Consider the following 17,384-nt stretch of genomic DNA (forward strand, 5'->3'; position numbering starts at 1 on the left):
GACAATAGAAATGGCATTTATGGCTGGCCTGAGCTTTCTATCAAAGCCCATGATGAAGCAAGAATTCATATTTTTGTGTGTGGAATTCATTTCACCTATACAGTGTATACTGTAAACTGCATATGCAAATATTCTCTTTTTTTATGGCTTTTAACTTTTATATGTAATGCGCTACAGCACATGTAATGTAATATTGACTTGACTTTACAAAGGGATCATAGCAGGCGGCTGACAAAATCACAGATAGAATGTTTGTCAACGCACTCAGACTCTGGCTGGTAGTACATCTTTCAGCTCAAACAGTTCTTTTCAGGTAACATGCTGTCTCATGTGGCTGTGGCAACAGTCTCACTGAGAGACATAAATAGCTGCCCTTATATGCACTTGAAGGAGCTAGGCTGTCAACGAGCCACATCAATTACAACAAAACTGTGGTTTTCTGACGTTGATCACACCACCTCACTGACATGGTGTGGCACATCACAGAGTTTAAGGTCCATTCCAGTTAGTTGCAGGATTCTGACACATTTTATTTCAGGCAAAGGCTACAGTACCTTTCCTACTTTTTTTTCCCCTTGAAGAGTTTTTATTTGAAAGAAACTGTAGGTAGTATGCCATCATTCAAACAGATCTGTTCCACAATAAGACAAAGGTGGAATGAGAGAGGCAGTGCATGAGACAAAGAGAGAAAAAGAAAGGTAAAGATGACTACAGTTCTTTTCCTTTATTTCTGTACGCTTACATGTATCAAGAGCTCTGCGGTTATGAACTACTGTAGAACCTTTGGCCCCACAGTTGCTATAGACAACCAGTGACGACTTTCAAACACAGCAGGGAGCGAAGAGCTAACATGGAAGTCTTTCTTTATCACTCTCCACTGTGTCACTTTGCGAGAAGCTGCCTTCGCTTCACACACAATATCTATCCGTCTGCATACATAGTCTGTCTGTTTGCAGACACAGCCTGTCTGTTTGCAGACACGGTCTATCCATATGCAGAGACAATTTATGCATCTGCAGTCTGTCCTTCTGCAGACACAGTCTGTCTGTTTGCAGACACGGTCTGTCTGGTTACAGTCACGGTCTGTCCATCTGCATACACGGTCTGACCATCTACAGACACAATTTGTAGATGGACAGACCATCTACAAATTGTTGTCACAGTGTTGTCATGGTTATCTGCAGTCTGTCCATATGCAGACACAATTTATCCATCTGCACATTCTGCAGTCTGTCCTCTGTCCTTCTGACACACACCCCTCAGAGAATCTTTAACAACCCACGACTGACAAATGATTTCGAAAAGGGCAAGAGTCCATGGTCACGGACATCTCAGTCCACTCCATCTCTATTGTAAATATTGATGAATTCTGTACTTTTTTTTTTTTGCCCAATGGCAAGGCTGTCAAAGACATACCTTGTTTTGTTCACCACTCCAAACTCATGTCATTACTGATCAAATGCTTGCCTGTACTCCATTCCAGAGAGTCAAATAGCCCAAGTTCACATATGTGTTTGAAAATCTGGAGAGTAAATTTAACTTGAAAAGTAGTATACAAATTTTACGACACGAAAGAGTTAAATCAACAGCAGATTTCGCTGTGCGTTTATGACTGCTTCACTTTGGTTGGGAACTGACATCCAGGATCAGTAGAGGGCTTTATAAAACACACCTGGGTCTCTGTGGAAGGAGAACAGATCAGTGTGTGTTTTCCTACCAGGCAGCTGTGCTGGCAAAGCCACAATGGAATCCTCATGGATAAATGCTAATCCAAATTCACCCACACTGGAAAGACTCCACAGACCTCCTGATGAGACAAGCAAACAAACAAACACACACACACACACACACACACACACACACACACACACACACACACACACACACACACACACACACACACACACACACACACACACACACACACACACACACACACACACACACACACACACACACACACACACACACACACACACACACCTGTGCACCTGTGTGAACAAACACAAACACGCACATGATGGACAGGACAGCAGCACACACACATATTCATGTGCACACAAACAAAACGTATTTTGTTTTACAGTATACCTCTGTAAGATGAACCATCTGTTACCCTTTTTGTAAATGAAGTAATTAGTCCACGAGCCAGACAAGATTTCATTATCGAAAGAGTGGACAAAACCATGTATATTAAATTGTTTATAGGGTCAATATAAGTAAATAAATATATGATAACCTTTCCACAGGAGCAGCTTTTTCATAGTTATCACACATTTTGTTATTTTCCCCATACGTACATGACGGGTGAAAAAATGACAAAATAAAAAAAAATAGTTATCATAATGAAACTTCCCCAGTTGATTACTTACATGAAGACAATGATCTATCGTATTACAAGTTTTCTGAAATTGTATATATAAATATGCAAATTGGGCATTAGGAAAATATGCCCGAATTTGCATAACTTTCCAGAATCAACATTGGACAAAGCCAGAGTCAATTCTTATTTCATTTTGTTAAGATGTTGGAGTCAAAGGTTTTTAACGAGGGAATATTCAATATCTTGCTCAATTTTGGGGCTCTGGCCCTGGCTCTGACTAAATGCCTAATTTGCATATTTAAATATACAATTTCAGAAAACTTGTAATACGATAAATCATTGTCTTCATGTAAGTAATCAACTGGGGAAGTTTCATTATGATAACTATTTTTTAAATGTTGTAATTTTTTCACCTGTCATGTACGTACGGGGAAAATAACAAAATGTGTGATAACTATGAAAAAGCTGCTCCTGTGGAAAGGTTATCATATATTTATTTACTTATATTGACCCTATAAACAATTTAATATAGGTATGGTTTTGCCCACTCTTTCGATAATCATTGCTCAATTTTGGGGCTCTGGCTCATGGACTAAATGTCACATGGGGTCTTTTTCCAAAGCCCATGAGGTCACCTCTCTACTTTTACTTGTAATTTCACAGATCTCTGAGGGTTGCTATGCTTGTCTGCAGGCCTTTAAAGAACAGCCAGCTCATTATTCTCTAAGTATCATAACGTTTTCTTAAACATCCTCTGACACTTCTGCTTAATCTCATTACTGTAGGCCTCTCTTTGGATACATTTCTTTCAAAATTACATAGATGTTGCTCTTGTGACGATAGACATGTGATATTTAAAACAGCATTGGAAAGCAGTGGTGGGACCTGAAAGCTCACTTCAGCTAATTCTGAAGGACATATTTGCTTGCAATAGTGATGGCACTTTCGGATCTGGACAGTTGGCTCCATTATCCGTTAGCCAAATTTAATGTATAGTTTTTAGCACAGTTAATGACCTCAACTTCATTGGGGGGGTAGCCTTTATTGGATAGGTGCAGTGGAGAAAGAGACAGGAAATACAGAGAAAGAGCAGTGACATGCAGCAAATGATCTGGCCGGCAGGGAATCGAACCAGAGACTTGCTGTCCCATGTTGTACGCACCATAACCCCTTGGCTATCAGGTCGCCCACACACTTCTTTTTTAAGATATAGTTGTCATGGTTACCAGGCGTAAAAGGGTTCATCTCTCCGACCATTGACAGTCCTATGATCTCTTTTCTAGTATTCTGTCATTGAAAGGATACAGACACAATAGCAATTATTCTTTGATCTAATGCTGTTACTTCTTGACAACTGTTATTAGGCTACAGTACATCAGCAGCTTAAGGCAGAAACTGAACCTGAACACTGCAAAGTGCTAAATCAGATCTATTCAATACAGACTTCCGGAGAAATGTGTTTTTCAACAACATTCTCAGAGTTACAGAGGTTCACAGGAAGGTTAAAAGTGTTAGATTCAGAATCAACTTTATTGTCACATCACACGATTACAGCTGTTAAGAGTGGGAGAAACCTTTTTGAGCGAGCTCTCAAAATTGCAGTTACAGGAAGAGTAGAGCAAAGGAACAATGAAATATATCACAATGCTGAGGCATCGTTGGAGGTTGATTTTTAAGGAAAATATAATTAGAAATGTATGCGTGTCAACAGCTGGAAATGTTTTGTTTGTCCTCCATTTCGTTAACTTCAGATCAGTAAAGTCCCAGAGGTGCAATTAAAATTTGTGCAGAGGCTTTTTAAAGACTTTTTAAAACATTATGAGATTCTCTCTTGGTTTTCTGTTATTGGGGCAAACACAGCATGGTCTTGGTAAATGCACCACAAAAGGGTCTCTCAAAAGGCCAGGGATGTGGGCTCTCTTTGTCTCATCCCCCGCCTCACACACACACACACACACACACTCACACTCACACTCACACACACACACACACACACACACACACACACACACACACACACACACACACACACACACACACACACACACACACACACACACACACACACACACACACACACACACACACGTCTCTTGCAAAGAAACAGCACCAAATCTGCTTTTGAAGTTTTCTTTTTACTAGTCTGATATCTCAATAATGTTCAGACATTATTCTCTCCATAGATATCAAAGAAGTCTTCCAAGAGACTGAATCTATCCACAGAGATAATGTTAACTACATCGTGCTTTGAAAACATTGCCAGTTTTCATGTTAGACATTGACATTGATTATTCAATATTTACCTTTGGAAAATAAACAAAATAGAAGGATGGCAGTGACACAGACATACAGATTGAACGACTGACTATATTTGCTCATTTTCCAGGGCTTACCTTCCCGCCGAGTGCTGGCATTTATCTGTTGTTTTTCATTACTTCCATCAGTAAAGGTCAAAGGCATCCACATGGGCCCTTTCAGGAAATATCTACCCACTGGTGTTGAACTGGGTCAAAGTGCTTTTTAAATAAGCTATTTAACAAACAAATCCAACATATTAATTAGGTAGGGGAGGAAATCAGGCAGGGACTGACATTTCAGCACAATAACACCTGATAACACCTGTAGCTACTTAATTTCTAAAAGGTCCAAATCTGGGAGTTTGAGGTCACACAATCTCTTTGACCAACCACCGGCTACTTGCCCTCCCAGATGCTTGCCCTGACCTAGAGAGATGGAAAGAGAGAGTGGTGACAATTCCTTTTACTCAAATGGACCAATTTTTCTACAGTTCCCGGAAGTTAGCAGCAAACTCAAGTTTCTAAGTGCAGTAGAATTACAGCAGAATAGTCTGTTTGTGTCTCTCCATCACTCTGCCCTGACCTAGTCTCTCGTAGCCAGACTAGTCCACAATCGAAGTTCTTTTCCAGGATTTATCTCCCTGTGAGATGGAGGTAAAACTGGGATGTGGGAACGAGGTTAATTTTAACCACACCAACCAAACCTTGCCTACACATAACCACCTCTAACCTAATCGTGCGTAGCCAGACAAACAGTTGCCAGAAGAATAGCTGGAGCTATGCTCCAGTTTTGTATATAGCTGGAGCTACGCTGTTGTTTTGTATTTTATTCTCTAATCATTTCCACCCAGTTTTAACACTGAGAGACTGTCCAGTCTCTACTTAAATAGAGTTGAGATACTGACCTGAGTATATATAACCTAAACACAACCATTTTAATGTTATCATATATGATGGGTATGATACTGCCAGTGTGGGGCCATGCAGTATTAATTATGACGTGTGTAAATGTGAGATATCAATGGTGTGAGTGAAGCCATGTATAGCCTAGAGGAGTGAAAAGTGAGGTGTTGGAGTGTTGAGAGGGGCAATACACAACAGAGTAACAAAACAAATAGAAAACATGCCTGCTTACTGCTGGAAAGCAAAACAGAGAGTGGGAAGGGAGCTTCTTTCTGACACACAAACACACAAACAACAGGTAAAATTGCTCTGGAGTTCTGTCTTGCAATTACCTGCAAAAAAGACACAGAACAAGCAGGCCAAGATAACAGGTCTGCTCTACTTACGTCTTACTAGAGGTTCGGGCCACTGTGCAGCCCTCACACTTACGTCGTACCGCTGATCGGACCAAAATGTCTGAGTCATATAGTGTCAGGGCCTTTGTCAGAGTACCCGTTGTACACGTCCGTCTCTGTCCCTTTTATGCCCATATGGAAATCCCTGATGTCATTATTATATGCCCATACCCTGTATATTGGCATGCCAATATATGGCCATATTGGTTGGATCGGTGGTTCTGCAATCCCTCGAGTCCTTGCTGACGCACGCGCCGAGTTTGAAGTTGGTCGGTCCCATTTATGCACATGACCATATATGGGCATATCGGTCAGATCTGTGGCTCTGGACAACGGGATCTCCATATATGCCTATAGTATATGGGCATATCGGGTTTGTTTATGGTTATGTCTGAGTCATAGTGGCATGGGCGTATCAGGTTTGTTTATGGTTATGTCTGAGTCAGAGTGTGGCCGTGGTCCTGCCTATACTGTATATGGGCGTATTGGGTTTGTTATGGTTATCTCTGAGTCAGAGCAACATCAGAGGTCCCCCAATTTTAATATACATGTAGGCCTATAGGATGGATGGTCTGATATTTGTATTAGCTAGAAAGAGGATAAAGCACAATTCAAGAGACACAGGGGGAAAGAGAGAGAGAGAGTTGAGATGAAATATAGGCCTATTGTCTTTACTAAAATGCTAAATGAATAAACTCAACTACACAGTAAAATCCTCAGTGTTAATGTATCCATTTGTTGTAACTCTGAGAGTGTATGGGTAGCCTACAAATGAAACCAAATGCACCCCTACGGGTCCATTATGTTTCATTTGTTCACTCAGAGTTTAGAGTAGGCCTACTCTGAGTGAGTTGGCGATATTTTAAAGCTCAAACCTCTGTTTCTTAGTTGACGTGCCTAGTTCAATAGAATTGGGACAGCGCTCGTCAGCGGAGTGGTGGATGGATGGCTGGGGGAGCAGGCGGGGGGGGGGGGTGGGAGGGAGGAGAACGCTGAACTTCCTGCGCTCAGAAATAATTGAGCGCGGTGAGCGCCAACTATTCATTGAAGACACCACTGTCCTTGTAGCCGAGAGGAGGAGCGCACTGAGGCTCAGTGATTCAGCACCACGGAGCGATGGACAGCGCTCGGGAGTAAAGAGGGAAGAAAGAGAAGAGAAAACAAAACAAAACAAAACAAAGATATTGATTTTGTTTAATAACCTTGTGGGGTACGTAAAACGTCGCAATTTTGGATTTGTGAAAACTTGTCGCAACTAAAATCTTCCAAGAGAAAGACTTGACGGTCCTACTCAACATTCCTCTGTGTTTCTTTTAGAAAATTCGGGTGAACTGCGCCTCATTATCAGTACCACCGATGTCAGGGGATCGGAGCGCAGGGGCTGTTTGATTCTTCTGCCCGTACTGTGCCTTTTTGTGCGTTATGATAGAGGGTCTGAGCCTGTGAAACACGGTGCGTGAAAGAGAGGGATCAGCCGGCGTGCCCGACCAGTCAGAAGGATGCTGGAGGGCAATGCCTGCAGAAAGAGAGGATGAGATTTGTCGAAAGGCACTAGAACTGCTCTCCGACCTGTGCTCCAAGGGAGAGGTGCAGAGCGACAACTGTCTGGATTTCATCTATTACTTCAGAGACCTGGCAAGACCACGTTACACAGACTCAGGTGAGCCTGTGCTTCTTCTTGTACAGTATATCCTGTACAAGTATACCCTCTCAACATTGTTTGTTTACACTTTTGGTTAGAGAATCTAATTCTACATAGGCCATTAGCCTATATTGTATTGTAAACATCCTCAATAGGGTAGCCTTTGACATGTAGCTCTTTTTAAATTATAATAATATAAGTTATCCAAACTACATCATAGGCTGCTACTTTAGTGATGACATATAGGATCTTTCCTACCAGCATAATTAAGTGCATATCAAGTGCATGAAGTGTTGTTCACTGTCCCCCTCTGAGGTAACATTACAAACACTTGTTGCTTACACTGGGCTTACAGTAACAGAGACCACAAGCCATTTCAGATCTCAGTGTGTACTATTTTGCAGCAGCCTACACCTTGGATCTAAAACCAAGCAATAATAAGCTGTATGTTCAAGCCCCTCTTTTGATGCCAGAAAAGCCAACAGCCCCACCCAACATCCTCCATTATACACCCAACACTTTGAAGATTAGCATGAAAAGAGCAAGTTGGATATATCTATTTTGAGTTGTTTAATTCGTTTTTTTGCCATTGGATTTCACTTTATGGACTTTATTGGACTTTAATATAGTAAGTTGCAAGGACAATTTGACATAACACTCGACTCTCGATCTGAATAATGCTGATTTTTTAATTGAGAAATGTGTTCCCATGCTCGTTCGATTGTTCCTATACCTCACAAACTGTGACTGACGTAATCTCTCATGTGTCTTATCAGTGACAGAGAGAGAAAGAGAGAGAGAAGGGGGTCTGTGTATGTGTATCTATGCATGTTAATGCATAGATATACATTAACATAACATAACATAATAACATAACATAACATAACATAACGTGTGAGTGTGTGTGTGTGTGTGTGTGTGTGTGTGTGTGTGTGTGTGTGTGTGTGTGTGTGTGTGTGTGTGTGTGTGTGTGTGTGTGTGTGTGTGTGTGTGTGTGTGTGTGTGCACGCGCGCAGGCACGCAGGCATGCACGCACCTGTATGCAGTTGTTGATGTTGTCAGACTGTCCCATTTGTGTGTACGACAGTACAAATGCACATTTATAGTGCTGTACATGTCTGTGAATGTGAATGTTTTTGAGTCTGTGTTTGCATGTATCTTTGTTTTGGATAATAACAACTGGGGCCTGGCTCATCCGTTCAAACATGTTACAAATACAATACATTATGTATGATAAAGAGGAAGTTCAAGCTACCAGATTGGCTCCCATGAGGAGCCTTGACCCATTTCCTGTTGTATTAGACTGCTGCTCTATATACTGTAGCCCTCACAGTTCTATCCACAACAAACAGTCATCCCCCCAGAGTGCAGAGCAGAGGAGCAGGGGAAGCTCTGGCAGTGACACTGTACACTGCAAAATGTTAATTTAACTTTGAGAGAGTAGAAATGAACCCACGAGGGTCCCCGTGTTTTATGATGTGGCTCTGTAAGAGGCGAGCCGGTGAAGTCAATGGCAGTCGCGTCAGACTGAGACTGTGCCCAAGTATGGAGGCATATTATAGACCAGTGGTTCTCAAAGTGGGGTCCGGGGACCCCAAGGGGGGTTGAGGGGGTTCCCACCTAAATGATTGATAGATACATCCTGGCATCACTTACAGGATGCCAGGATGTCTCACTCTGTAACTCTGATATGGGGGTCTGTGGCCTAATCTACCAAACTGGGGGTCCTTGAAATGTAAAAGTTTGAGAACCGCTGGTATAAAAAATAGTTACATTGACATTCAATATTTTGCTGTATAGTTCTGTGAGTTTCTACAGGCCCACACAGCAGCCTGTAAGAAAACATTGCTGCATTTTCCCAAAAGGAAATGGAAACGTATATAGTGTACTGGCTGTTTGGACAGTATTTAATGTAGGAAAGTGAGAGGGCACAATTTGGGCTATGGATTGAGGTTGGAACATAAGGATTTTGAGGTTGGTTTGCAGGTTTGATGCATGATCTCATAGCAATTTCTTTTAGACAACCTTATAATTCTGACCAGTGATATAATGTTATGAGCTGTGAAAATGTCCTATAAGCCTTGGCAGGCCTAAAATATCCACCTTTGACCAGTAATCTCTGGTTCTAACATGTCTGACAGGCTGCAGCAACATGCTTTGCTCACAGTACACATACTGTATTTCATCTACTGAGTAACAACTTTGTCCAGGGATTTAAGCAGAAGTTTATTGTTGTGACTGTGACTGTGAGTGGAGTTTGCTGTGTATGAGTGTAGCGACTACATTGTCCCAAATTTCTGAATCCGAAAGTAATAATTACCAATGGCTCAATTCTTTACATAATCAAATCTAAATCTCAAAGGGTGATTTAGATACAATGACCAATGTGGAAACAGCAAAAAGCACTTCCATCCCTTGGTGGAGTCCTTGGATTGATTAAAAGTTGATGAGAAATGGCTAGGTGTCATTATTACACATTCAATTATGCCGGTATTGTTGTTGCCAGGCAACATGGACATTATTGGAAATTTGGTTTGGAATATTTCAGCCACCGGCGATTTTATGAAAGAACTCATGTCTTGTCTTTTCTCTTCACTCCTTCCTCCTGAGTGTTAATTCAACTCTGAGAGTGCACAAATGGAAGTATATGGACCCTTTACTCATTTGTAACTCAGAGAGCACCAAATAGATGCTTATATATGAGTCCAATTTGGTTCAACATGTACACACTCAGAGTTAATTGATATTTATTTGTTAAAATAAGTGTTAAATAGCTCCATATTCTGATACTACTCATTGATATAGAATGTTTGTTTAGGAACAGGAGTCTCCCTGTCTCTCCACCTCTTTAGTAAGCATAACATGCATTTTTTTCTGGTAGGAATACCTATTTTATCCAATCAGGAGAGAGAACCGGCACAGGATACAGATTAAACAAATGAAATTGGATTGACTATACACAAAGAAATGAGCAGGCAAAATTAGAACTGGAACACTATACAATTGAAGCTGATAAATGGGTTCTCTTTCCTGATGCGCTGATGATTGGCAACCCACCTGAAAATGTATTTTCTGTTTATTAAGAAGTGGAGAGAAGGGGAGACTCCTGATACTAAATAAACACTCTTAGATATGACTACTATCAGAATATAGAGCTTAAACCTTTTTAAAAAAAACTTTTTGTTTTAACCAAAACATAATTATGTCACTTGCACCTTTAAGTTAACACCCAGGATTTTAGTGTGTATCTCTTTGCCTTCTATCTAACAAGTTGCACTAGAGAGCATTCTGAGCTTGTAGATTGTCTATTGTTGGTGCACGACACGATGCGCAACCAAGTACAAATCAGTCATAAGCCTTCACTCGCACCCCCCCTCCCCCCTGCACTGTATACATCACTGTATTCACACATTCTCCTCTCTTCCATCTGTCAGAATGGCAGATACTGTATTCATAAGCAGGCCCAGAGGCATTACATCACATATACCGCATCCTCTCTTCCTTCAAAGCACTTGATAGAAGGGGTTTTCAGGGCACATTGTCCCTGCACATTTGGGGCCATTTATACACTCACTCATGGAGCTCCAGTACGTGAGCACTGAGGATTTGACTGTGTGCTGCTGGCCCTTAGCTCCACATCCGCCTGGCCCCTCACCTCCTGTTATTGTCCCGTATTGACCCACTGCTGACATGGCTGTTGTAGCTTTATTGAGCTGTACACAACACCCGCCTCCCTGGAGGAAAGAGGACATACAGGAGTTTAATGAGACGGCCCTGGCCTGCCTTAGGGGCCTCTTCCCTGTCTGTTTCAAGCAGGCATTATACGCCCTGCGAAGGAGAATACATTGTCCATAAGGATCGCCATCTTCCGCCTAATTTTCTCTTCATGATAATGCGGCCAGACAATAACCCGCAGACATATACCTCATGCATCCAAAATATTGGTTGGTAGAAGGACTTGTTAACCACTTTCAACCTGGCATCCCTATTGTGGGCATTATAAGCAAAAATAGTGAAAATAGCAGATCTACAAGCTCAGGACACGTTGCAGCTTGTTTTATTTTTGCTTGTTTTTATTTATTTTTTTATTGTTACTATGTGTCTTGTGTCTTGTTACTATGATTTATAATATTGCTTTGTTTTAACTGCCTGTAACTTGATTGTTTTTTTTTTTTACCTTACCCCACCTCTCCCTCGAGAGGCCTTGCCTTTTTACCAGGCATTGATAATAAGAATTTGTTGTTGTGTACAATGTTGTTCTGTCTTTATAAAGGTAACATTAAGATTTTTTTTAAAGCAATGCAGCGTATCGTTGTCGATCACCTATTTTTGCAATGCAACATCATTGCACGACAACGTAGAAAATAGGGCTTAAATGGTTAGGGAAGTGAAAATTCTACAGGTTGATTAGTAGGGTTTTTCAATTATCATGATCTAGTATCATCATTGGTATTTTAAACTGTACTATCTGTGATTTGACTCTGACCTCTATTCTTGGTCTATGATGGGTGCAGCATGCCAGAAATGAGCAATCCCCTGGGAGATTTTTTAGTTTTTGGTCAGCACCAGAAATACATTTGTTTCAGTGTGTAAACAATAACAGCAATAGTGAACAATGAACAAGGCCAAATGAGCACATCCCTGACCCCTAGAGTCAGCTGTGATAGCATTTCGTATAATTTTAATAATGTATAGGGAGTGGAGGAAGGGGTGAACGGGTGTGTATACGAATGTGTGCTCAGTGTGTTGTTAGTCAAACTGGATCACCAAATCGTGTTTCCTCAACATGGCCAACAGCCTTTATAGGAGAAATCTAGTTTTATATTTATATCGTTGCTGTCGGGCAAAAACCCTTTATCTTCATCTTTTTTATGTTTTCTCATAAATGAATGCCCTATTTTATACTGTGCTGAATGACAGTGTCACATTTTGTGCTGCATTTTGAACTTGAAGATTGGCTATTTTCGCTCTTTTTGAACGTTTTAGCCTATTGGGAAGCCAGGTTGAATTTTGTACACTATATCTGCACGTTGTGAGCTTGTAGGTCAGCTATCTTCGACGAGCGACACCATATGAATCGGCTTCATACAGGTGCATGGTTTTGCCCTGTTTTGGTCATTAATCAGAGCATCAGATGGAATGGTCACTGGACAGGCACAAATTTGTTTGTGCGTGCACGCGCGCACGTGTGTGTGTGTGTGTGTGTGTGTGTGTGTGTGTGTGTGTGTGTGTGTGTGTGTGTGTGTGTGTGTGTGTGTGTGTGTGTGTGTGTGTGTGTGTGTGTGTGCGTGCGTGCGTGCGTGCGTGCGTGCGTGCGTGCGTGCGTGCGTGCGTGCGTGCGTGCGTGCGTGCGTGCGTGTGTCTGTTCAACCAAGAAGTAAAGCTTATCTCCAGTGAGAATGAAAGATATTCATAGCCTTTTCCTACCATCACACTGGGTGCAGTGGTCCAATGGTCTAGCCTGCATGCACATGCACACACACACGCACACACTTTAATCTCGTAGCCTATGTGTGTTTAATAGGTATGCCCCTAGGTTAAAGGCGACTTCCAATCTCAATCTTTTTCACTGCCTCTTAAAGAACCACACATAAGAGTAGGTGACCTCATACACAAAAGACCTACCTGAGGTAATGTAACGGCTCCCCTTGCACTCACAACATCCTACTATAATTCTAGTAACCTCTGTCTGTCCGTCTGTAGTGGTGAGTGAGTAGGTGAAGCTACCCGGTTCTCCTCACTGGCTGGAGCAATTGCTCTGCTTTTGCACACAGCCATTGACCATTACCATCTGAACTTAACTGTGAAGCCCGTTTTACAATTTCATCAAATCTCAGCTTCTTATTAGCGTTTATGTGTAAAACACTGTCGCCATGGTTACGGGGCTGCCCAGCTATGGGACGAACTGCCTCCCGGGTTGCCAGATCATGTGCGCATATCCCCCCACGAATGCGTCGACCAGGTATGGTCTAGTGTGTACTAATAAATCCAATGCTTCATCTATACTTGGATGCATGCTGTTGTCACACACAGAAGATAGCCGATCTACAAATTCACAACACAAAGTATAAATAGGGCTTAAAGGGAAAATTGTGCTTAAAACAGACTCAATCCTATAACTATACAAGTAAGACGCGCGAACGCTGGAAGCGAACGCAGCTCGAAAATATTGTGTATTTACGGACTCTGTGTGTGTGTGTGTGTGTGTGTGTTTGTGTTTTGACTGTAGCTGCACTCTGGCGCCCTCTGTCGGCCACACCCAGGCAGTGCACTGCACACAGACAGACAGACAGACACACACACACACAAGCCGAGCAGACTTTCATAGTAAGCTCCACTTGGGCGGAGGCGCCTCCTTCCGCGTTCACAATCAACCTTAAAATGTCAGGCTTGATAGAAACCATATCAAACATCAGTCTATTTTGAAGCATGTCCACTAGACCAATGGTTCCCCAACTTTTCAGTTCGAGACCCAAAAGACTAATTTTATTTGTCTCTGTGGGACCAAACGCGTTGCATCGCTATTGCAGTACTATTTTCTCTTCTTCTTTTAAGTTCATGAATTTCTTTCTTTCTTTCTTTTTATTGATTTATTGATCATTTACATTTTTGAAAATCTTTTAAAATAATAAAAAATAATTAAAAGTAGGAAATGAAATAAAGGGTTATTTTCTCGCTACACAGCAAAAATGGGGTCCTAACCCACTGTTTGGGAAACTAGACAATTTATTTCAACTTTGAACAACTTGTAGAGATTAGAACGGCATTCAATGTTTTCAATGATATGTGATATTTTGACCTTTCTGCTGTAAGGTCTTGTATTTCTGTCAAACATCAGGAAGTGACATGTATGACTCCAGGTTATTCAATATTGCTGCCGCTAGACTAAAAAGCATATTGCATGATGATATTACATCTATAACCAGAATTTACCATTCAATTCAAATTGTAACTCTTAGGATTAAGTTGACTCATGATTTTGAAGTGTATCCACAACTGCTGTCAGTTAACTAAGGAAAGATAAAGGACAGTTTTAACTGACAGAGTGTACATTTTGTACGCTCAGTTAAATTAACTCTCAGGTTTTTCTCAGTCCATGGCACCCAACGTGCAGATTGTTGGTTCCTTAGTTGTTTTTTTTGCCACCTATTTCATTATTCTTGAGCTGCCATCTTTGCAGCTGCCTTATGTTTTATTTAGCTTTTTTTGTCCTGTTTCCTACGTGTTTGACTTGAATTGACCTCAAATCTTCCAGCTACAAGCATCTGGCAGCTGATATGGTGACATTGATGCCTGAATGCGAAATTAATGAATCTAATTCGGCAACAGAGCAAGACAGACAGACAGACAGACAGACAGACAGACAGACAGACAGACAGACAGACAGACAGACAGACAGACAGACAGACAGACAGACAGACAGACAGACAGACAGACAGACAGACAGACAGACAGACAGACAGACAGACAGACAGACAGACAGACAGACAGACACACACACACACACACACACACACACACACACACACACACACACACACACACACACACACACACACACACACACACACACACACACACACACACACACACACACACACACACACACACACACACACACACACCTGAGAGAGAAAAACAGGACAACAAATAATTCAGCAATCAGCCAACATGTCGCTGTCGGGCAGAAACCTTATGTCTCCATATATCTTATGTTTTTTCATACCACACAATACCACAATGTATTTCTACATTGTGTTATTGCTACTTTAACTTAAGTAAAAAAAAAACTGGGTACATCTTCCAACACTGATGGTAGTCTATGTGCACATGTGTGTGCGCATGTGTATTGTGAAAGAGGATAGCATTCACACTGTTTACTGATCTCCTGTTCGTAGTTCAGGACTTCATACATCATGTGGATACACACACACACACACACACACACACACACACACACACACACACACACACACACACACACACACACACACACACACACACACACACACACACACACACACACACACACACACACACACACACACACACACACACACACACACACACAGCACTGGCATGAATAAGTCATCATAGATGCTTGGAAAATCTCGCAGAGCCTGACAGGAGACAACTATTTGATGAAAGCTGATGCATGTACGAGTGTGCAGTGTACACAGAAGAATACTACATGGCAATCAACCTTATTATAGAAGATGAAGTTGTGCACATAATGGAGAGGAAGGTAAAGACAAGAAAACCACAGGGGTAGCTTAAATAGCACCGGAAGTCGTCTTTCCTCATTCTCCTAACCCCATCCTCTTAGGTTCAATACCAATCAGCCTCTTTCCAGAATAGCTTGATGATCAGGGAGCCCTGGGGACCATGTTTTCTTTTACACGCTGCCCCATCAAAGGGAGATTTAGACCAAATCAATAAAAGGAGGCCATCTGTTTGTCTGTTTTATTTAGGCTTTTGAAGCCTGATTCACTTCAGAGATATGAAGAAAACCTCTGTCAAGACTTCCATCAGGAAAGAACATTTACATCGTTGGAAAGAAAAGGAAAACATAACACAGTCCCTAAGGTTTTATCTTTGACGTGCCTGTCAGTTGGATTACTTTCTCTGTCTTTCCTAGTGATGCAAGCCAGGTATACTGTAGCTTCACAATTTGTCATTTGGTGATTGCAGTTACATTCTTCATTCTAGTCGGTGTTTGAAAATGTGTTTCTTTGTTCTTGTGTGAATTTGTTTGACTTTCAATTGGAAAGAGATGCTCTGAAATCCCATTCTCACATTTTTGTTTATTTATAGTATTTTACAAAGGCTTCCAAAGCTGTTTGCAAACATTCAACACAAAATTTGATCCTTGAGGCAATTATTTCAATTATATTTAAAACTGTACCTTCAGAATCTGCTCTCAAAGGCTTAATCAGCATAACTGATCAACAATGAATTATTCATGTTCAGGAAGCATACACTGCTTCTTGACTGTGTTAAAGGTCTCAGTTTGAAATCCTGTAGACAGATGTGTCTCCCTGAGAAAAACAGGAACAATAATGAGGGAGACAGACATCTGGCTTCTCATTCAAAGTCCTCTCATGCTATATTCACTAAACATTTTCCAAAGGTAAAGAGATGTCTTCTGCTAGATTTGGATTGTTTTTTTCTTTTGATTTACAAGGCCTTACAAATACCTGATTGGCTCTGAATTGTTTCAAGCCACCAATAATGTCTTATATCCCAAACTCAAAGTGGTACCATTTCGTTCCGTATGCATATTCAGACCAAATGTGTAACTACAACCAACTGCACCACAGACAATTAAAATAATCAAGGCCTTTTCTAATTAAAAAATGTCTGACTTCCTTTGGGAAGGTGTGAACCTGCTGATTATCAGAACGTCTGGATCCAATTAATTACCATTGGGCTATACCAGGTTAGGATGTGTTACCTTGATTGCACCCTGCAAGAAAACTTAACCAAGGTACCAACGCAGCTTTAGAGAAGAAGGTTATAGTAATTAAAGAATCCACAGGGTTGCCTGGACCTTTTGGTGACACTATCAGGATCAAGCTACAGAGTTCGGATTCTTTTAAATTCTTTAACTACATGAACAGCGTCCTTATTCTGGGGCGAACATTCAGCAAAAAATATTTGGTGTAGAGGGGAAAAATGAGGGGCCTAGACCCTGGGCAATGAAGTATATAGTGTTTAAGTGGTTAATTTCAAACTGTTTTAATGGAGCCAAACCCAACAACGTACAATGAAGCTCATGAATATTCAAATCATTTGTTAAGATTTATATGGAGAGGAACAGAGCT

At 41.2% G+C, this 17,384-nt stretch overlaps 1 protein-coding gene across 1 annotated transcript in view; it reads left to right on the plus strand.

The window, feature by feature from the left end:
• Window positions 1-6,987: 6,987 nt before the first annotated feature.
• syt9b (synaptotagmin IXb) overlaps window positions 6,988-17,384 on the plus strand; it is a gene marked incomplete at its 3' end in the record, with an annotated part of 49,627 nt that continues 39,230 nt past the window's right edge. Inside the window, exons 1-2 of the mRNA XM_084058981.1 lie at window positions 6,988-7,128; window positions 7,236-7,578. Coding sequence (XP_083915107.1) covers window positions 7,431-7,578 — 148 coding nt within the window. The 5' untranslated portion in view covers window positions 6,988-7,128; window positions 7,236-7,430. The remainder of the gene's footprint in view (window positions 7,129-7,235; window positions 7,579-17,384) is intronic.

This window comes from Gymnoscopelus microlampas (genome assembly GCF_963454915.1).
Source record: "Gymnoscopelus microlampas genome assembly, chromosome: 6".
NCBI lineage: Eukaryota > Metazoa > Chordata > Actinopteri > Myctophiformes > Myctophidae > Gymnoscopelus > Gymnoscopelus microlampas.